General features: G+C 36.3%; 1 protein-coding gene across 2 annotated transcripts; it reads left to right on the top strand.

Moving 5' to 3' along the window:
* On the top strand, positions 1 to 22,221 carry cpa6 (carboxypeptidase A6). 2 transcript variants are annotated; one of them, XM_089125655.1, is made up of 11 exons: positions 1 to 359; positions 7,505 to 7,580; positions 13,944 to 14,068; positions 15,166 to 15,280; positions 16,079 to 16,180; positions 16,287 to 16,397; positions 19,369 to 19,479; positions 19,655 to 19,745; positions 20,120 to 20,322; positions 20,831 to 20,915; positions 21,090 to 22,221. In XM_089125655.1, the coding sequence occupies exons 1-11, from the start codon at positions 247 to 249 to the stop codon at positions 21,278 to 21,280; spliced, it is 1,323 nt and encodes a 440-aa protein (XP_088981781.1). In that variant the 5' UTR covers positions 1 to 246; the 3' UTR covers positions 21,281 to 22,221. The 2 variants fall into 2 exon arrangements, with proteins under 2 accessions (XP_088981781.1, XP_039522762.2); XM_039666828.2 differs by having other exon boundaries at positions 3 to 359; positions 16,287 to 16,391.
* Positions 22,222 to 22,765: the final 544 nt, after the last annotated feature.

Genomic DNA, 22,765 nt, shown 5'->3' with positions numbered 1-22,765 from the left:
CACGTGACCACACTTCCAAAAACACTTTAAAAGACTCGGGATACCACCAGAATTCCCACATGATTGATTTCACACCTCTACCTCAAGAAAACGTCCCAGGAGTGGACAAACAGAACCGAAAAGTCTCAGTTCCTTGCCCTGTGATGATTTCCATTCAGCATCCACATGCACAGCTCAGCCTCTGATTAACTGCTGCAGAATCGCCGTTTATTTCTATAACGTTAAATAGCCTAACGTTACCTTAATATGGCATTGCCAATCACAGACTTGTCCAGGACGGTTTTATTCGGATGTGTTATCATTTTCAGCACCGTGCTCTATACTGTTGACTCTTATCTCTACAACAACCGTTATGTCGGGTAAGTGTTTCATTCATTCAAAGTTTTTTAAACTACAGTTGTGAGCACTCGTCCAAATAGCAAGCGCGCGCGAATGAATCTTATTGAACAGTTGAACGTTCGTGAATTTTGTAATTCGCACACGTAGACACAGAAAATAGCCTACATAGCATAATTAAACACCTAGCGATAAATTATAGTTTTTAAATAAATGTGTTTGTGATGATTACATAAAATGACTTTAGGTTGAGTCCGAGTCTGTTGGTTCAAAAAGAATCATCCAAATAATGAACCGATTCGCTAAAATGAATCAGGTTGCATATTATTTAGCGAGAATCCAGGGCGTTGGGAGTTGGGACCAGCCAGGCGGAGTAACAGTTAGGCTAGCAAAATAGTTTTGAATCATCGAAGTGCACTCTGCGCCTCCGCAAATAAAGACTAGAGATCAGTCTGTCTCTTCTTATGTCAACACTGGATTTATAAAAACAAAGCAGTTTCAGCTTGCCAAGTTTTTTTTCTTTGCTGAGGTTGAAAGCACTCTTTAAGTGACAGTTGCTCTCGACAGGTATTTTTACAGTCTATGGTAAGGCTATGCACGAAGTCCAAAGAACTTGATCACAATGGAAGAAAAATGACAATTTAAGAAACATTTTATGTGTGATTTTTTTGTTTATTTTTGGTAGATTACCAGGTGGTTTGATATAATCTGATATCAGAGATAGCCTATTAGAAAGTATTATTTGATCTGTAGGCATAAGTGAACTTTAAATTTAATGTTATGTCAGATACATGCACTTATGCTTATGGTTGACCTCTTATCACCACTGAGACCGTTTTTTCTTTTTTTAGATTTTCATTGTGGAAATGTCACTCTTGAACTGGATCATTTTACATCCAACACTCTATTCTAAAGTCCATCTCATAGTATTCCCAGTGTCATGGAATATCTATATTAAGAATTTTTCTTTTAAAAATGATTTCCAGGCCTTAAAGCTGAAGTCCGTAGCTTTTTTTGGTGTAAAAAATTATCCAAAATACATATTTGAGAAAATACATTACCAGCCAGTGTTCAAGACTTTCTGCTTTCCTTAGCTCGATTTAAAGTGGTAACATTACCAGCCAGTGTTCAAGACTTTCTGCTTTCCTTAGCTCGATTTAAAGTGGTAACATTACCAGCCAGTGTTCAAGACTTTCTGCTTTCCTTAGCTCGATTCAAAGTGGTAAGCTTGTAGTAATGTTTTTAATTCCAGTGGTACTGGTGGTTTTCCACATGGAGATTCGAGCATGTCTTTGAGTCATTACGTAAATAAGTCTCGGCGAGTAGGCTATATTGAGTCATTACGTCACATCTGTACACGTATATAAGGAGTCTCGGCTAGTCGGCTATATTGAGTCATTATGTCACATCTGTACACATAAAGAAGGAGTCTCGGCTAGTAGACTATATTGAGTCATTACATCAAATCTGTACATATAAAGAAGAGTCTCGGCTAGTAGGCTATATTGAATCATTACGTCACATCTGTACATATAAAGAAGGAGTCTCGGCTAGTAGACTATATTGAGTCATTTCGTCGTTGATTCCGTGAATGACTGCAATTGCAGATTTCAAACAGAGATAGCGACAAAGAGGAAAAATGCCGAACTGCAGCTTTTTGCAACACCCAAACTGATTTTGTTAAAATGAATTCAGTTTTAAAGGTGCATTGCACAAGTCTCTGAGTTTTTGTAGAACTATGCCCCCTCTGGCCAAAAGTGAAACTGCAACCAGAAGTATTTGGAATGAGCTACAAGCCGGTCTCTTTGAATCCATCTTCTACTTTTGTCGAAAGCTGACTAAAGTTTTGTCGCTCAAGTTGTCTTCGCTGAAAAGGAGAATGACAGCGAATACACAAACCTGCCAGACATAGGTGAGCGCATGACGTCACACCCGGTGTCAAATTGCGTCCCGAATCCCTCTTTCTTTATTTATTTTACTGGACATGATTATATAGAGGCAATCGCCGTGATTAGAGAAGGGCTCATTCAGCCCATCAGGCAATTGTTTAAGCTTGTATGGGTTTGAAAAAACGGGTATTGTTAACATGAAATGTTGTGCAATGCACCTTTAAAAAGTCATGGAAAAGTAGGCCTTTTAGTGAACAGTTGACAGTTTTGGGGAAAATTCCACCCTAAAAAAGTAACTAATTGTTACTAAAAAAGTAACAAATTGTTACTTTTTATAAAAATACTGAGTATTTCAGTTTTTATTCATTTTGGGGAATACTGAATCTATTTTTGTGCAAGTGACATGAGTAAATGAATGCTCACATTGGGTCTCATTCATACGAGTAAATATGCGTGATTTGCGCGTAAAGAGACCTTCCCGAAAACTCTTCTCCTGATTCACAAATACTTCGTAAACGTCAGATGTGATAGGCTAGTGAAATGTGTGTGTGTGTGTGTGTGTGTGTTTGTGTGTTAATGAATTCCAACCAGTCGTAAATGGGATGCGCGTGCACGTTCATTCTCAATACCATAAATCAGGCCCATTATATCCGACTGACATCTATATGCATATAATAATGCGAATGAAAAAGAAAGATTTCTCGGATGCAGAAATTGAAGTTTTATTATCATAAGTTCATTCAAAATGCCACATTTTATTTTCAAGAGTGGTGTATCAGGTCCTGAAAAAGCTTGGCAGCATATTACAGATGTAGTTAATGGAGTTTCATCTGTTAATCGAACTGTCCCAGAAGTAAGAAAATGGTTCAACATTAAGCTTGAAAGCAAAAAACGATTAGTTCACTTTGGAAAAATCGGACTCAAACTGGAGAAGGACAGCCATCGATCACCAGATCTGCTATTACTGGCTCTCATTATAAAAGTAAAAAGAAAAACCGTATGCAATTACTATATAAAATATTTTTTTTTAATTCTGTTTAAATATGTACCCGATTAAGGTGAATTAAAATGCAGTCTTATTAATGAGCAAATCGTTCGGATGTTAAGCGCAACATTTACGCGTGGCTGGGAGCAGGTGCAGATTTCTTGCGTACCAACTAACATTTGTAAAATACGAACATTTTAATGAATCCGAAAATTTACGCCAGAACCACTTTACACACGATTTACACACAAATTCGTTCTGGTCGTGTTTCATGAATGAGACCCATTGAGTCTAGAACTAACTATAAGCATCATCATGTTTACACACACAACGCCTCTGCACTTACTCACGATTTCTCTCAACATGGGGACAGGAGAGGTGTCAGTGAAAATATAAGTCAACAAAATGTCTTGAGTAACTTCTAAAAGTTGGCTAACTCTGATATAGTTTTTTGTAAATTAAAAGTAACATGTTATAATTGAAAAGGGTAATCTGATTACATAACCTGTAATTATTTGTAATGTGTTACCCCCAACAGTTATTGAATATACCATTTTATAAACTAGCTAGAAATTGCAGAATGCCATCAGAATGAGAATAGCCCATCAGAACATAAAGAGAAACAGAGTAATGAAAAGTACACTTCATGCTGCGGTTATCAGAAATGTAATAGATATGACAATCTCAACCAATGTGATTTTTCGAATGGTTTTGACTGATTTTTTGTGATGTTTTTGTGTGGGATGATCTTATACTTACCAAGGCTGCATTCATTTGATCAGTATAATATTCAAATGCATTCATTTGAATATTATACAAACATATGAATTTTACAATTTAAAATAACTGTTTTAATATATTTAAAATTGAAATTCATCATGTGATGGCAAATATGCAAAAATGGCAGTACTGCAGTGTCACGTGATCCTTCAGAAATCATTCTAATATGCTGATTTGATTATTATTGTGCTTAACCGTTGTTCTGCTTACTATTTTTGTAGAAACCTATGACCTAAACTCAAACTTTTGAACAGTAGTGTAAATAACTAAATAATAAATTAGTTGTCTGATCAGCATAACTAATAAGTATTGCTTACTAATATTTTTTTCCTCCAGGTTAAAATTTTAACGTCTCATCAGTTAGCATTTTTTTTACTGAGTAGGGTGATATAAATTCCTGTCCTGTATATGGTCAGTCATTGTTTTTTTCTCCATTCCATCAGATGGATGCTTTACATTGGGCTATATAATGCACAATCAACACCTCTTCACGTATCTGAGGGTGTGAAGCCAAGAGGAATAACATCATTCCTCACACATTCACACACCAATGTGTGATTGACTCGACAGCTGACATCAGACAGAGAAGGTCTCAGATGTTTCCATATCAGGGGCGAAGTCAGGAAATAGGAACCAAGAAACACTAAAACAGAACGAATTGGAGAAAAAAATGCCACAAGAAGAGCCCTATATAGTCAGCAAAATAAATGAGAGCATGACGAACCTTGTACCCTGCAGCTGAGGAGTTTTTTTTTTATTATTTATTTAAAGCACACGCAGATATTGCATGACACCACACAATAAAGATTCTGAGGGAAATACCATCCAAGACACGAAATACCACACACAAAGACATTACAGGTGTGGCGTCAAGCACAATTTCCTCTGCCCTTACCATTTGTGGGAGATGATGACATCCTTGATGATGAACAGAGACCATTTTTGTGGCTTTCTTGTGTAATGATAGAGCTGGAATGGAGCTGCTTTGTACAATTACACCTCAAAAAAGGAGAATGTAACCTGGAGCGTCAGCGTCACTCAAAGCCTAAAAATAGCAGTAATGTAATGAGCTCATATTTGGTGTTTTTTGAACCGTTTGCGAGAAAATAACCCCCAGAAATGCCTTTATGTGTTAGCTGGCTCAATAAAACTGCTAGCTGTGTCACTCTTGGAAAATTTAACATCAATTACTGGTACTATTACACATAACCTACTTACTTAAAGGGATAGTTCACTTTGAAATTAATTTTTGATATGTTTTAGCTTACCTCAAGGGCATCCAAGGTGTAGGTGTCTTTGTTTCCACAGTATTTTCAATTTTGATATTTTTCGGTCAAACTGTTGTTGTCATAAAATGAAGATTTATAGAGTTCACCTCAAAGAGCATGCACGGAGAAGTCCAAATTAAACATGATTTAATGACTCGTGAATGTTGACAACACATCGATGGCCTAAGACACAAAACAAGCAGTTTGTAACAAATAGAACAGCATTTATATCATTTTTACTTCTTGTAACCACAACCACGTCAAAAATTATTTTCAAAGTGAACTATCCCTTTAAGGATTCAAACGATCCCCAATTTAACTTCAGCATGACATGACAACACCAAATCATGCAGCTTGTTCAGAATAGTTGTGCCAATGTTTATCTCAGACTTACAATTTTCTCTCGGTAGGACAATATAATGGGCGACAAAGTCCCATAGACTCACACTGACTGCAAATTTTCTTTAAAATACAGTGATTTTCAGGGAATTTTTGAGCAATGTTTAAAACAGTTGTGCTGCTTAATATTTTTGTAGAAACTGTTATACATTTTCTTCCGGATATTTGAATAGAAAATTCAAAACAGGTTTTATCGTCGTTTTTGTAAGAACGACGATATAACCTGTTTTGAAAACCTGTTCTTAAGTCAGTGGAGTCGGACAAAACGAGGTGCTAACACAGAAACCTAAAATTCTCAGGACAAAACCATTTGTCCAAATTTCAATCTTAACCGTTCTATTTCATCATAAACTATCTTTAAAAAAGGGCTTTAAGTGTAAAATACCGAACTAACCCTTTAACTGGCAACTGTCTGTTGTCTCAGACGACATCTTTTCCTGTCGGTCACCATAACTTCTGTTGGTTGCAATTCTCAACCTCACCACTAGATGCTGCTAAAAAACACACAGTGCACCTTTTAAGGGATAGTTCACTTTGAAATTAATTTTTGGTATGTTTCAGCTTACCTCAAGATATGGGTGTCTTTGTTTCCGGAGTAGTTTCAATTTTGATATTTTTAGGTCAAACCGTTCTTGTCTGTCAGTCATATAATACAGGTCTATGGTCACCACCTCAAAGAGCATGCACAGAGAAGTCCAAATTAAACATGATTAAATGACTGGTAAATTTAAGTACACATTGATGGCATACGACACAAAACAAGTGGTTTATGTGAGAAAACGAACAGTATTTATATCGTTTTTACCTCTTGTAATCACAGCCACCTCTGAGTGAATCTTCCTCCTGGGTTGTTTTTTTCGATTAGCATTTCTCTCAGAAAAGCGCGCCCGCGCACACGTCAACCAGAAGAGAGTGAGAACGCGCACATCAACGGGAAATCATCGGCAGCGATGGATTTGTTCAAGAATGTCTTTAAATACATTTGTTTAGCTGGCCACTCTAGATTTCTGTTTGTTTATTGTAAAACCAAATCATGTCCTCATAAACCACGAGTAAACACACACACACAAATGTTATCAGTTTAACTCAGGGATGACATGGTGTTCTAAAAACACTGCGCTCAAGTTCAAATCATTTCTTCTTTTAAAAAACTCCCACCTCAGTTGGCATTAAACTACACTTCCCACATGTACACCTTTAAAGAAAAAAGAAATACGATGACATAAATTGAAAATTAGTCATTTACAAAAACCGCTAAGCAAATATAAACAGTTCCAGTACACACCACATAGAGACACTGCTCATCTTCAATTTCAGCCTCGGGATCTGATTCAAAAATGTATGGCTGAATCTGATTGTAAGCCATGGTTTGTTTTGGGATGTCACAGCTTCCAGATGCTTTCAACCATAGACTATAAAAAAAAAAAAAACCTCTAAACGCAAAAGCTTCGCGCGCTCGTGATTATTTAGCTCTGCCCACACGGCACGCCTCCACCCGCTCGTTTTTTTTTCCGGAAAGACTCGGTACAATCTATATTTCTTCAATAAATATAAAACTAAAAACTTTTTGGATATATGAAGGATGCAATACTACTCTATAGGTACTCAAGATTAACATGAGACTGACTGAAACCGAGTGCTTGAGGGATAAAGTTATTGACTACAGGGGGATAAAAAAAATCTTAAACATTTGCATATTGATTAAACAATCATGGTGAAATATAAATTAATTGGGTTTATACAACCATACAATTATTTACTCAGTCAAAAAAGACTGTTTTGTTTCTGTATTTTGATTCCTGTGCCAGTGCATACTTTAAAATAATTGCAATCCATTGTTTCTGCAGTGATCAAGTATTCAGAATAATCCCCAGCAGCAACACAGAGGTTCAAGCAGTCAAACAGCTTTTCCTAAACCTGACGGTGAGTGCCTTATTTCTACAAAACTCTTGTAACATTAAACATGACAAACAAAAGCAAACCATATCCCTGTAAAAAAATATTGTTGGTTTAACTTAAAAAGTTGCCTTAATGTTGAGTTCATTGAAATGTGAGTTAATTCAGTGAACTTTGGTTTAATCAATAGAAATGTAATATTATTACAGTATTATGTTATCCGAACCACACTAATTATTTAAGTTGATTTGACAAAAGATAAAAAGTTGTGATAACTAATAATGAAAATAATTTTGACAATGTATAGAAGATGAGTTGCATGACTTACATGAATCATGGCAAATAATGTCTATTTTTTTTAAATAAAAAACATTGTCTTTTATACTGGGTAAACATTTTTTAGTTTATCAGGGCTACAGTCCTTATCGTTTTTTTTGTTTTGTTTTGCACCACCACCACTCTGACAATCTCATCCTCAGCTTCTTTTAAGAGTCAGACAAGAGTTCCCTTGCCACCATTTCCTTCAGAAATATACTTCTAAACAGGCAGCCATATACTGTACAAACAGCAAACCCAAGCTCCAGTGACAAATATGGTCCACTATATTGAACATCATCAGTAGCCATTCTTTGCTAGGCTTGTTAGCTAGTCTGTCTGTTGACAAGCCATTGAAATTAGCTGTATATTTGGACTAAATGTTTGTGCAAGCAACATACATCACAAATATTTCATTAGTAGGTGTTTTTCTCATGTGACATATTTTTTGGAGGCTCTTACAAAGCATAAAATGGACTTGTTTCACTATACCTTTAATGTCACCACTCAGGATTGTCTCTATAAGCGTTTGAGGAAACTTGGGACATTTCTGCTGTCTGTCTTAAAGTGACATCATCAATATCTGTTGACGAACTTGTTCATCAAATTGAACGAATCTTTTTCCGAGTCAATTCTTTCGTTGAATGAACCAAATGACCCGGAAAAAGATTTGTTCATTTTGATGAACGAGTTCGAACAGGAGAGTCACGAACGCGCATTGCAGTACATACAGAGCTTGATAAGACCCTTATTCATCATCTGGTGTCGTTTAAAGCTTTGAACAGTTTGCAGTTTGTACTGAAAGTGTCTTTTTGACCTTGAACCGTTTGGTTCCCACTGAAGTGCATATATGGAGAAAAACGCTGGAATGTTTTCATCAAAAACCTTCATTTCTTTTCAACTGAAGAAAGAAAGACATGGACATCTTGGATGACATTGGGGTGAGTAAATTATCAGCAAAAGTTTTTTCAAAAGTGAACTACTTCTTTAAAGGAATATGTCAATACAAAGTGTAAAATGATCTCAGAATAACTCAAACTGAGCCATGTTGAACTTTACAGTGCTCATGAATTTGGGGTCACTGCACTAACAGAGAGAAGTTTTCAGGTCTGCACTCACACGAAACTGTCTGTGTTGCGCCCCTGTTAAAAAGGGAAATAGAAAAACATGACACGGACATGATGTGGCTTCAGTCAAGTCCAATGTTGTAATGCATTTACCATGAACAGCATAATACATGTTTACTCAGTATCACAATTAACCATGTAATTTTCTATTTACACGACATAATAATGTCCCACTAAGAATTACACAATTAGGAAAAACATCAGGTGGTCGGTAATAAGTCCATATCACAAAATATCTGAATTAACCTTTAAAGTTAGTTACCCAAAAATGTATCAAGTATTTTTACAGCATCTTAAAACAACACTGGCAAATAACCTTGAAAAAGTACATTAGTAAAAGACTACTTTAAAAAGACTATTTAAACAAAGAGATTGAACTCAACCCTGTGAATTTGCTTGGGAAATATAGACAGCACAATATAGAATAGTATGTAATGCTAAATACTACTGTTTTATAGTCATTCATTCAGAATAAACATTTTAACCTCAGTAGTAGCGTTGCACTTAACACAGAGAGTATATTGCCTCTTCACATTAAACACTATTTTGCATAAACTTTAACAATAACACTTTTACCTTTTTTCTACGATATAAAACAAATACACAAAGAAAATGGCGGCGCTATTACATTATCACCACGCTTTAATCTCGGCCCACGTGACATAGCTAGCATACAGACAACACTGGAGCAACACTTCACGGTTAGCCTGCTAAATGTGCATAATATATAAATACTATAATCACAAAATGTACTCCCTGCATGTTTCTTATGGTATTAAACACATATATAAACGTTCAAACATATTACAGCCCACTTTCTTACCTGTTAAAAAGGAGGAAAGAAAAACATGACACGGACACGATGTGGATTCAGTCAAAAGCCCAAGCCGCACGTAGTACACAGGCTGAACAAGGCATTAGCAATCGTTAACAGATCCTCCGATCACAAATTGGAACTTAAATTTACAGCAAAAAGAAAGTGAAACAACCAAACACTGCATATTGTAAATTAAAGTGCATTACCCAAAAATGTTATAGAAGTTAAATAAGACAGCATTTTAAACACATATCGTCTTTTATCCTATTAAGCTCTTTGGCCTCCTTTACTCACAAAGCAATGGATCACTGATCTACTGATCTTTTTTTTTTCTCTCTTTTTTTTTTTTTTTTTTTTTTTTTTGCATTATGTACAGAACAAGACAGGGAACATACAAAAACTGTAAGACACTTCCATTTAGATCAATACAGAGTATGGATTTAGAAAGAAGAAGAACAAGAAAAAAAAAAGGAGCAAGGGTCAAGGGTCAAAACAATCACATAGCCAGTATACATGAAAGGAATTAAAATACTAAAAAAGTAAATATTTTGATAAAGAGTGACATAAGGTTTCAAACTTTCTATTACGTTTTTTGAAATATTTGAAGCTCTGAAACATTTGAGTAAAATCACATAGAAATATATTAAAGGAGGGCTTACATTTTTTCCATTTACAAGTATGGATATGATATTTACCCATCTGATCTACTGATCATATGTTTTTCTTTATCCTGTTTGTTTTATAAAGAAATTAATGTTTCTTCAAATTAAATATTTCTTAATCAAACAGTGCAGCAATGTAATGACTTAAACATTTTAACTTTTTAACCTTAAGATATAAAATAAAGATTATTAACTTGCCCCTTTTTATGAACAATATTAAGTATCATTTAATTTGCATCAACCCATTCAATGTATCAGTATTACATCAATTTTATCATCCTTACATCTGCAAACTATTATACCAATTTAGTCATTGATAGGCTTGTGTGCTACTTGGCTGGATTTCCTCTTGGCAGAGGTTTTTCAAACAGGTGTCCAGGGGGCCTCAAGAGGGGTTGAGGTCTGCAGAGAAAAAAAGAAAATCTTAAAATAGTCTTTTATTATTATTAATTTATTTGTATTTTTTATTATAGACATTGATTGGAAAAATCTTTGAGAATTAAATGAAGTCTCTCTAGGTTTATATTTTTTAACATTATTCTAATGAAAAAAAGATATACAAAAGTCAAAGTAAAATTTTCTTTTGACTTCAGTACAATAACAATGCAAGCTTGTTTCTGCCATGGAATAAAACAAACGAAAAATAATGGCGACATTTTATTTCTCAGAATTTCGAGTTTATATCTTACAATTCTGATTTTATAACTTGTAATTGCGAGTTTATATCAGAAAGTCAGAATTGTGAGATAAAAAGTTGCAGTTACCTTTTTTATTTATTTTTTTCTGTGGTGGAAGCAGCAAACTTCCATAAATAACAAAAGCCAATTATTTTATACAATTTAATACAATACCATCATATTTGTGTGTTGTCACAGTATAAATGGTTCTTTATCATGCAAAATCTACCTTTCTATAGGCAGTCCCTCACAAAAGAACCTTTAGCATAAAAAAGGCCATCACTCAAGTTCAACATATTCCCATCCCCTGCAGCAGTACTCTCATTTTACCATATTTAAAGGTGCAGTAAGACATTTCTGAGAAACACTTGATATTTTAAATCAGCCCAAACAAACCCCTCCCTTCATTGCTCTGCCCCCAAAATGCACGAACACAGAATGCAAAATGAGATGTCTTTTTTGTCATAGCTGAGGCAAAGCAAAAAAAAAAGATTTCCCTTGAAAAAGAACACAGTGTACGGAACATTCCGTCTCCTTTAACTCGACCAGCAGTAAGGATGATTACCTGTCTGATGGAGCTGATCCGAGCAGTTTTTTACAGTCACAGCTCAAACCAATAATGGACCACTCAAAAGCAAGAGAAAAACAGAGGGAGAAAGAAGACACTTAATCAGCGGCGTCCGAGTACACGCTGTAAAAGTGAACCTGTCATTCCATGAACCGATGATGCTGTACAAGTTTTATCATTTACATTTATTCATTTAGCTGACACTTTTATCCAAAGCGACTTACAATTGCTATATGTCAGAGTTCGCACGCCGCTGGAGCAACTAGCGGTTAAGTGTCTTGCTCAGGGACACATTGGTGTCTCACAGTGGATTTGAACCCGGGTCTCTCACACCAAAGACATGCGTCTTATCCACTGCGCCAACACCACCCCCACTCCCTTATCAAAAGGCCTCTATTTTGCTCCAATGCATAAACGACAGAATTTAAAATCAAAATTGACTTATTCTGTTTCCATTGGAATTTGCAGTTGAGAGCAGAAAAAGGTCAATCATGATGTAGAATGACTTTTTAAGAAGGATGCCAAATCATTCAAAATCATGTGCTGCAAATACACTGGAACGCAACCAAATACAGAAATCCATTCCACAGATATCCCCCCAAAACTACAACAGAAATGGCCTAAAAAGCCATGCGAACAAGCAATACAATCACTAGCATTCCTAATGTTTGTATAGTTAGGTGTTCTTTTTTTTTTTACCACCTGCTTTTTTTAGAGGACATGTTCATCATCTCAATCTCATGCTTTCTTTGTGCAAGTGAAATCTGTTTCAAGATCATACCATGGTACGATCAGCCACAAACCATCAAAACAAATGTGTCGAATCTGTTTCAGCTGCCAGGTTTGTGATCATTTGTTAGGAATGCAGCACGGCGGTGAGGAGTTTTTCTGCCTGCACGTACAGTAACCAGCTCTGAGTGGACCTATTTTATGACGGATATTCTTGCTTTTAACCAAGAGCTATCACTTAAAGGGTTTTATTTAACATGCAAATACATATTGTATGGCACATTTTCAGAACTGTTTTTAGTGCACCAATTTTCAGTCAAGAGCGTATTGACTTGGCAGCCGCACAGAGGAGGCTGATGATCAAAATCTGAGGTTATGCTTCAGGGACTGGTATGGGCTCCTACAAAGGCTCAGGCATATGTTGGCAATCTAAAGTGGTTTTGAGGATCCACACAGAAATAGATAATTTCAATCAAACACTGGGATCATGTTGGCTCGCTGAAGCGCTTGCATGATTCAAACTCTGTGAATGGACTGAATCAGCAAGTCTCTGATCTACAGATCTTCTGTATCACTCATCTCAACTCTGGTTTAAAGATCTAACAACATATGATAAACTGCTTGAATTACAAGAACCTGATTGCTTTGTTTATTTTGGTTTGTTTTTGGATTTAGTTAGTGTCCATGAAAAAAAAAAATGTTTAGCTAAATGGAACATATATAATGTCATGACCATGTTCTTATGTTCACATTGTTCTTATATCGGTTTGTTAAACAAAAACATGTTGAGATCTCTTAAATATCTTAATTTCTTCTGAGATTAAATGGAGAGTAAATTGACCCTTCGCTAAGCCCTGCCCTCCCTAGTTACGGTTGCTAAACCATGATTGGCCAGGTTTTCGGACGTGGTTTAGCGAAGGGTCATGTGAGACGTCTCCAGCTTCTCAGGTGCAAAATGCACCAGTATAATGTCAAATATGCCTCCTAAAGTTTCACAAGCAATCTCAATAATGTCTCTAAGTGTTCACATTTCCCGAAACACCAAATTTGCAATCAAAACCCAAGAGATAGCATTTCTTAAATTCTTACCCGATTAAGCTGTTGTTTGCATTCATTTTACATCTATTGTCAATATTGTTATTTTAGCAGAAACATTGAAGACAGTTACTTAAACTTTAACTTGCCCTCCACCAAAACTCTCAGATTTCATTCGCATTTTCACAAACTGAATGTTTGATGGTTCATGACCAGTTATGAAATGCATGAAAACTAATGTTATTTGATATCAATGCCACCCAATCTTGCAATCTGTAAACCATGTAAACCATTGGGATTGTCATTTGACAATGACAGTGATGTTTGAGAGAGATATTTCCATGGAAGAAAGAAAGTCATGCAGGTTTGGAACAACATGAGGGCGAGTAAATGTTGAAAGATTTGTCACTTAAGCCGCTAGGAACATTCCTGCTTGACTGATCTCAGTGATGTTCTGCAGGTGGACCTTTGGCAGCCCAACAGCGCATCTCTGATTCGAGAAAACAGCCCAGTAGACATTCATGTGGGACGGAACAAGACGCAATGGCTGAGAAGACATCTTTACCAAGCTCACATCAACTATGAGTGAGTTTCCTCCTTCTCCTTTTGGTCATTAGAGTGTGAATTTCTCTCTCATTCTCCTGTGGGACAAACATTGGTTTCTGGGGGAGATGCGTTAGAGTTATCTACTCAAATCCTTCTGACTTTGATTTCCATGTGCTGACGTACCCAGAAACCAAAGCATGATTCAATGTACTCTTTCAACCTTGCCCCATCAATCATCCAGATCAACGGGAACAATTGAGCTTATCTCATGCGCTAGAGCCAGCAACACTTTCATTGTCATCCCTTTCCCCTGGGAGACTTTTTCTTTCATATCTTCTCTCCTTCTCATGCCTGATGTATTTGAGCATATTTACGGGCAGAAGAGATATCTCTGAGGATTCTGGGTGATGGGATAGGTTTTACTCAAATAAAAATAAAAAACTCCATCCATGTTTGCTGTGGTTTGACAGGTCATTAAGATAAATTGTGGCATTCCTATTCTAGCCAAAAATCAAAAGCTGAATCCCGGACATCGACGGCCAGACTTGTCCGGGAAAAAGAGAATGGTAACTCCTGCTACTCAGCTTTTGTTGGTTGGTTGACAACATTGCTGAAGTTGCAGTGAAAAAGGCATTGTACATAAAGCTGTTGACTAGACCCATCATTGACTTCGTCAGCTAAATTCACTGTCAGATATTACACTTGCTAGCTTCACTGTTTAGATGTGCTCTCAACTCCGCTCGTCTTTTGAGGATATCGTGAACCCAAAAGCGCCTGTTTTTCTTTTGTAACCTAAAGCAGCAGCAGGTCATTCATTTCCGCTACTTTGAAACCACAGCGCGGGCGCGCTCGTGCTTAGAAATAAAAAGACTGTTATCGGTCGTTATATCGTTATCTTTATAGTTATCGTGCTCAGTGTGAACGGGACTTTAGAAACAGGGTGAAGTACTTAAACATCAGTGTTATTCACCTACCATTAACCTAGGGTTAGGTTTAGGGGTAGGGATTGGGTAAGAACAAAATCTCAGCTGCGTCTTAAGCTATGCAGTGTTGAGTGAACCTATGAAAGAGAACTCCCATTAAACGGTTTGATACACTTTCAACATCCCCTCCCTGGCACCCCACTGTCTCCACAGGGTGCTCATTTCAAATCTCCAAACTCAAATTGAGAAACAGACCGGATACCGTTCCTCAAGAAAGCGCAGATCGGAATTGCAGTATGACTATGAAGTGTACCATCCTTTGGAAGAGGTGAGTGCATGGTTGGAAGTTAATACACATGGTTATTTTTATGTAGTAAGATAAAGTAGACAGAGATTATTATTAATATTACAATCTGCCACTCTATCTTTCTCAGAAAAGATGCTTGATTTTCACAGGCATTTGATTAACAAGTGCATTTGCAAAAACAGATCTCAGGAGGTTTTCTTCAGTGCCGCCCTTTACTCTCAGGTCTTCTCCTTCAGACCGAGTGCCAACTTCAACTACACTGTAAACTGTGATTTATTATTATGACATGATGATGATTGGAAACCCTTCAGAGCAGACGAGGGCTGAATTACATTCACTTTTAAGGATATAATTCCTCTACTCTTTAAAAAGAATTAATCGATGGACATTTCCTATTCATTAACTCATTAATTCACTAACTCATTCACTCATTCATTCATGTACGAAATAACTCGTTCATTCATTCATTCACGTATGAACGAACTTGTTTATTCATTCATTCATTCATAAATGAGTAAACTCAAATTATTTTGTGTTCCACAGGGGGGAAAACAGGTTTGGGAAACCATGAGTAATTTGTTTCAATACTCTTTAAACATTAAATATATATACATTATTGCCTTAGCAATTAAAATAAGTGTCAACACCTGGATGAGCCACAAATTATTTAGAAATGATTGCAGACACTACGTAATAGAAATAGGCCAGACTTGCAAATTTAAATGTGCACAGAAACCCTAATGTTTGTTTTTTTGCTTACTGCTGCATAGTTTTACATGAACGCAAGCTGCATGTTAATCTTTTCACCCTTTACGACAGATCCAGAGTTGGATGTTTGAGATGAACCGGACCAACCCGCACCTGGTGGACTTGTTCTCTATTGGTCAGTCCTATGAGGGAAGACCCCTCTATGTGCTCCAGGTAAACGGTGAAGGGGAAGATGTCTAAATGTATGGCCATTCTGTTAAAAACACGCACACATTCTGACTTGCTAGCTAGACGGTGTTCTCTGCCCCTCTTCTGTCAGTTAGGAAAGAGAACACGTCCCTTTAAGAAGGCGGTGTGGATAGACTGTGGAGTGCATGCAAGAGAATGGATTGGTCCAGCTTTCTGCCAATGGTTTGTTAAAGAGGTATGTGTGCGTAAAATCATGCTGAGATTAAAATCACTACCAAACAAAAACGAAAAAATGGTTATGCATAGTATACAATTAACAATTGTATTATTTGCTTATTTAAAAATAAGCATGAAGCATTCATTCTTTTTAAGAATTAACATTTCTCAACTCAAGTTTTGTTTCAGGTTTAAATTATGCAGTAATTTCGGTCAAGAATCTGATTTATTTTATTTGTGAGTTGGTGTATTCTGGGTCTGTTTCTTTATAATTAATTATTATTATTATAATTAATCTGTATAATACACCAGAGCCTCCCCTGAGCTCATCTCATAAACTAATATCAAAGAGTGCCTCTGTGCCACACAAATAAACAGCTCTCAGATCAGCAGCTAACACTGAGCGAGACAAATAGAATTGGACAGAGATCAAAAAAAGAGTGAGTTGCTATACCTTCAGTACACCACTATGAGGCAGAACTACTGTATGACAGAGACCTAAAACTGACTGCCCCTGAAGTGAACATTAGGCTATTAAACAGTGGTGGAGGAAGTACTGAATCTCAGTACTTAAGTAAAAGTACAAATACCCAGATAAATATTTACTTTCGTAAAAGTAGAAGTAACACAATGACAACCATACTTAAGTAAAAAGTAAAAAGTACTTTATTTTAAATGTACTTTAAGTATTAAAAGTAAAAGTACTTGCATAACAATTTATTATCTTAATGTCTATTTTCTAATGATTAATAAAACATTTAATTCTAACTCATTCAACCTAATAGCCTACTCCTAGAATGATGTTCAATAATGATGGGAAAAAAATGTCACCATTTCTGAAACAAGCTTGCAATTAGGCAATATCATGCTTATCCTTACTATATGTTAATAACTATGTTTGGCAGTAAACGCGATTAATTTATGGTGTAATTCTGAACCTCTTGGCTTGCCATAATCCTAACCAAACCAAACATATATTACACACGGTGTGTTTCCTATGCACGTAAAAACAAATTTTCGCGTATGAGTTGCATGAAAAACACACTGCGTGTGAGACGCATTTAGTGTGACCGGGTTGATATACTGTATCTATGGCAACCAAACGTCACTGGTGAGACAAACGTGCAACGAACGGACGGTCAGATTACGTTTTGGCAGGGGAAAAACTGATCAGAAAATGTAACGAAAATGTAACAGAAGTTGTAGAAATGTAGTGGAGTAGAAAGTATAATAATTGCTGCAAAATGTAACGAAGTAAAAGTAAAAAGTATGCACTATTTATTGTACTTAAGTAAAGTAAAGATACGTGAAAAATGTACTTAAGTAAAGTAACGAAGTATTTGTACTTCGTTACATTCCACCACTGCTATTAAACCTCTATAGTTCTCTTCAAACCTCTAACATTTGTGTTTTTTCTCTCTCTGCTGTTAGATTTAACACATAGCTTAACACTACATCATTGCCAAATTAAACCAATGTAAGTAACATTAAAAGACCACAGGGAGCTTTTCATTATGAAGTAAGTGAATCATCCTTGTCAGTATAGATTGTACAGACAAAGCAGCTTCTGTATGTTCAAAACTGCATGCTAACTTACTTCTACCATTGCTTTTTACCATCATTTTCAAGAGCCACCATTGCTCCTGACTTCACATGTCACATGATCCTTCAGAAATCAGTCTAATATGCTGATTTTGTGCTCAAGATACATTTAAGTTTTAGTATCAATGTAGTAAAGAGCTGCATAACATTTTTATGGAAACTGTGATGCATTTTATTGAGGATTCTTTGATGAATAAAACAAGTTAAAAAGAACAGCATTTAAACAGCCAACTTTGATCAATATACATAATGCACGCTTGCTGAATATTTTGTTTAAAAAAATACTAACTCAAGCTTCTGAATGATAGTGCACATTTGATAAAATGCAGTATAAAGCAACCTTTTAAATGCTACTTATTTTTATATAATATTAAAATACTGTACCCAAGATGCAATGCGCTCATCTGACCTCCCATGTTCAGCGCGATGAATTAAACAGAAGAAGCATCATGACTTTTGATTGGACTACCAAAAGTTAAGACAATAATTTATGAAAAATAGTTATTTTTATTTTTAAGATGATAAATGTTTGCCACTCATACTTAAAGAAGTAGTTCACTTTTTTTTAAAAAAAACGTTTGCTAATAATTTACTCATCCCCATGTCATCCAAGATATCCATGTCTTTCTTTCTTTTGTCAAAAAGAAATTAAGGTTTTTGATGAAAACATTCCAGGACGTTCTCTATATAATGGACTTCAATGGGAACCAAACGGTTTAAGGTCAAAATGAGAGTTTCAGTGCAGCTTCAAAGGGCTTTAAACAACACCAGACAATGAATAAGGGTCTTATCTAGCAAAACAATCTGTCATTTAAAAAATAAATACAAAAGTTTAAGTTTTATAAGCACAAATGCTCGCTTTGCTCTGTTCTGTGATGAGCGTTCGTGACTCTCCTGTTCAAACTTGTACATCAAAATTAACAAATCTTTTTTCGAGTCATGACTCAAAGGGTCCTAGATAAGACCCTTATTCATCGTCTGGTGTCGTTTAAAGCCCTTTGAAGCTGCACTGAAACTCTCTTTTGGACCTTGAACCGTTTGGTTCCCAATGAAGTCCATTATATGGAGAAAATCCTGGAATGTTTTCATCATAAACCTTAATTTCTTTTCGACTGAAGAAAGAAAAACGTGGACGTCTTGGATGACATGGGGGTGAGTAAATTATCAGCAAAAGTTTTTTTTTTTTTTTAAAGTGAACTGAACTACTCATTTAAAAATGCATGGGGTCTTATCTTATATGACATCATTGAAATAGTAATTATGGAATACTGAAAACAGTATGTATATACAGACACATACACACACTGTATCTCACAGTATTGAAGTTATCTGTTCATGGGGAAAACAAGAAACCCATTTACTGCATCTCTTGAAGTCTGTACATCTGAACGCAGGCACTGAACTCCTATCAACATGACACCAGCATGAGACGACTGATGAATCAGCTCAATTTTTACATCATGCCTGTCTTCAACGTAGACGGTTACCATTACAGCTGGAAGACGGTAACTATCTGTTTGACATATGCCTAGATCTCAACATCTCTTGAGTGATGTATGCTGAGCTTACTGAAAAGAATTGTTGGCAGTTCTGTGCTGTTAAACATGCATCATGTCTTGCCTTTCTATAAAGCTGCCAGACATAATTGAGGAAAATATCCGTGGTTTCTCTCTCTTATAGGATCGCTTTTGGCGGAAAACACGGTCAAAGATTCCAAAGTATCATTGTCGGGGAGTGGATGCCAACCGAAATTGGAAAGTCAAATGGTGTGGTGAGTTATTTTACCTAATATTCAAGAATCAAGAGCTCCAAATTCAAGAGCCCTGGTGTGTTCATATAGGAAATAAATAGGCATTCCAGAGCATGCAGACAGACACCATGAAAAGGTCTGAGACACAGATTAAAAATGTGTCAACAGAATGACATATTTACATCAAACACTATCTTGTACTTGAAATTCCCTAGGCAATACATAAGGAAATGAATTCACTGTTAGATTAATATAATAGCTGACACCAAAATAGAGAATACATAAGTGTAGAATTATCATGAGGCAGCAAAATCACAAGGGAAGGAACTTACGACCGCAACCTTGGGCCAGAAAAGGCAAATAAAGTTACCTGCTATCTTTGCTGTTTCTGATAGACCAGGGTGCATCCCTGCACCCCTGTGATGACACATACTGCGGTCCCTTCCCTGAGTCAGAACCCGAGGTCAAGGCTGTTGCCAAGTTTTTACGCAAACACAGGAAACGGGTCAAGGCCTACATCTCGATTCACGCCTATGCTCAGATGCTCCTCTATCCGTATTCCTACAAATATGCCACTATACCAAACTTCAACTGTGTGGTGAGTGATTTCTGCCTTCAGGTCATCTTGAATGTGTCCATTTGGTTGTGGGATCATACAGTAATAATAATTTCAGAGCAACTAAAATTATAGCAGGTTGCTTTAAACTGCATTTTATCAAATCAACTAAAATACACATGATGAACTAAATGACCTATACTATATAATTATATACTATAAACACTATATAATACCTCCACACTTTTCTATATAAGATTCTGTAGTAATCACTCACTGAAAACCATAATTTGCACCCTGGAGTTGTTAAAGCGATTTAGCCTTTAACAAGATAGAACTCAATATCTTCTACCAGGGGGCAAAACATTAAACTCCTCATTAGAATTTGGAATGGTCGAGATATTATTTTTCGGGTTCGCCTCAGTGCGGTTTCCTCATAAATCGACTGGATGGCTGTTAGCCCACACAATCTTTTGACTACACTTACCAACACCAAACATCATTAATGACTGACTGGATGAATACTTGAACCTCTGCTCTTCTCCCTCAGGAATCAGCAGCACAGAATGCAGTGAGCGCTCTGTACTCAGCTTATGGAGTGAGATACAGATACGGCCCTGCCTCCACCACGCTTTGTAAGTCAGGCATTGGGTCTTTTCTTCAATCAATGACATATAGCTACTGCATATGAGCCATCAGCTCTCTGCATGCCCTCTGAGTTAGACGCCAATGTGTTTTCTGACTCATGACTATTTCTATATCAACAACGGTCAAACCTCCAGATGTGATGTAATGTCTTTCTCTTTCAGATGTGAGTTCTGGAAGCTCAATAGACTGGGCCTATAAGAACGGGATCTCATATGCCTTTGCTTTTGAGTTGCGTGATACGGGCTACTATGGGTTCTTGTTGCCGGAAGCCCTGATTAATCCCACCTGTACAGAGACAATGAGAGCAATAAAGACCATCGCCTCAGGACTACTGAAGAAATGTACCAAATGAAACTTTGTACTTGACTTTCACACTTGTCTCATATCTTCTCTCCATCGATTTCACAGTTTAGTCCATAAGCCACAGCGATGCATTTTACAAAACATTTTATTTATTTTATAAACTACTTTTATAAGCTCTACAATATGGAAGCTTGTTTCCAATGTGGAATTTAAAATAGGTATATTACGACTTATCTCTCAATGGAAAAAACACACAATTGTGAGTTTGTCCAACAAATCCAAGTTTAAAACTCACAATTCTGACCTTCAGTCAACTCAAGTGACTTTCAGAAGTCAGAATTGTGAGATAAAAAGTCGCAATTACCTTTTTTATTCCAAAAATGTATTCCATGGTTGCAAGCTTTCATACTATATTAAACAAAATGGTATAAATGTAAACAGTAAAGAAATACAAGCACTTGAATTGTGAATTAAATAATTTCCTAGAAAGTGGGTTTTACCTAAGAGGCAAGTACAGTGAGCACTTGCTATACAGACAAGCTTCAAAATAACAGTAATGCCCAAAGAATTTAAATAATGCATATTGTACCTTACAATGGGTTTATTTTAGTGTAGATGTTGTGTGCAGCAGCTGCAGGCATGTTTCACTGCAGCTAAAAGACAGCTTTGATTTTGTTTTGAAATGAAACAGTAAAGGAAGGGAATTCAAACTCTCAAATGAGCCAGGCAAGAATACATTAATGTTTTGGAAATTCTTATCAACGTAAATTTACCTTATAATTAACTGTACTTACAGGGGCAATGTTTACATTTTTATTATTAAGTACTATCAAGTTTTGGATTTTGTATTTATTTCAAATATTGAAAATATCCTTATTTAAAGTGTCTTGCAAGTTGGCATTTGAGATTTATTTCCATTTGTACACAGACCTTTGCATCGTATTGTTTGTTTTACCAACAGGTAGATTATTAAAACTGTTTTTATCATGATGTAATTATGTAAAATCATTCCTGCTAAGTCCAACACAATCACCAACAGGCTGCCTCCAACCTCCAAGAATGGATTATATTTTTTTATATGTAAGGCCTAAATTCCAAGCACCGGTAATGATAAATAACTTTACCAATGTGAGAAATAAACACAGTGGGGTCGGCTCTTACCCCATTGGCCCAGTCTATAACTCATCCTTGCAATATCACACAAGAAATATCAGATATTCAGTACCACAGCATAACAGTAATATTTCTTTTATGCAGCTGTATAACTATGAACAAACAGTTGATACAGAGCAAATCTGTCAGATTCTGCTCCTGGAGGCCCGCTGTCCTGCAGAGTGCATACAACCAGCTTCAAAACACCTGTATGGAAGTTTCTAGTAATCCTGAAGACCTTGATTAGCTGGATTAGGTTTGCTTAATTAAAGTTGGAGCTAAACTTTGCTTGTGGCCCTCCAGGAACTGAGTTTGACACCACTGAAATAGACTTACCTTTCTGTCCTGTCATTTAGTAGATATTTCTACTCCACCAAAGAAT

Source organism: Pimephales promelas, chromosome 22, assembly GCF_988280905.1.
Source record: "Pimephales promelas chromosome 22, fPimPro1.hap1.1, whole genome shotgun sequence".
NCBI lineage: Eukaryota > Metazoa > Chordata > Actinopteri > Cypriniformes > Leuciscidae > Pimephales > Pimephales promelas.
This window is presented reverse-complemented; position numbering and strand designations above follow the sequence as displayed.

Coding starts and splice junctions, on each gene's coding strand:
- cpa6 (XM_089125655.1), top strand. CDS start 247: ATGGCATTGCCAATCACAGACTTGTCCAGGACGGTTTTATTCGGATGT. Junction 360..7,504: donor TACAACAACCGTTATGTCGG/GTAAGTGTTTCA, acceptor TTGTTTCTGCAG/TGATCAAGTATTCAGAATAA. Junction 16,398..19,368: donor GGTTTGTTAAAGAGGTATGT/GTGCGTAAAATC, acceptor ATCTGAACGCAG/GCACTGAACTCCTATCAACA.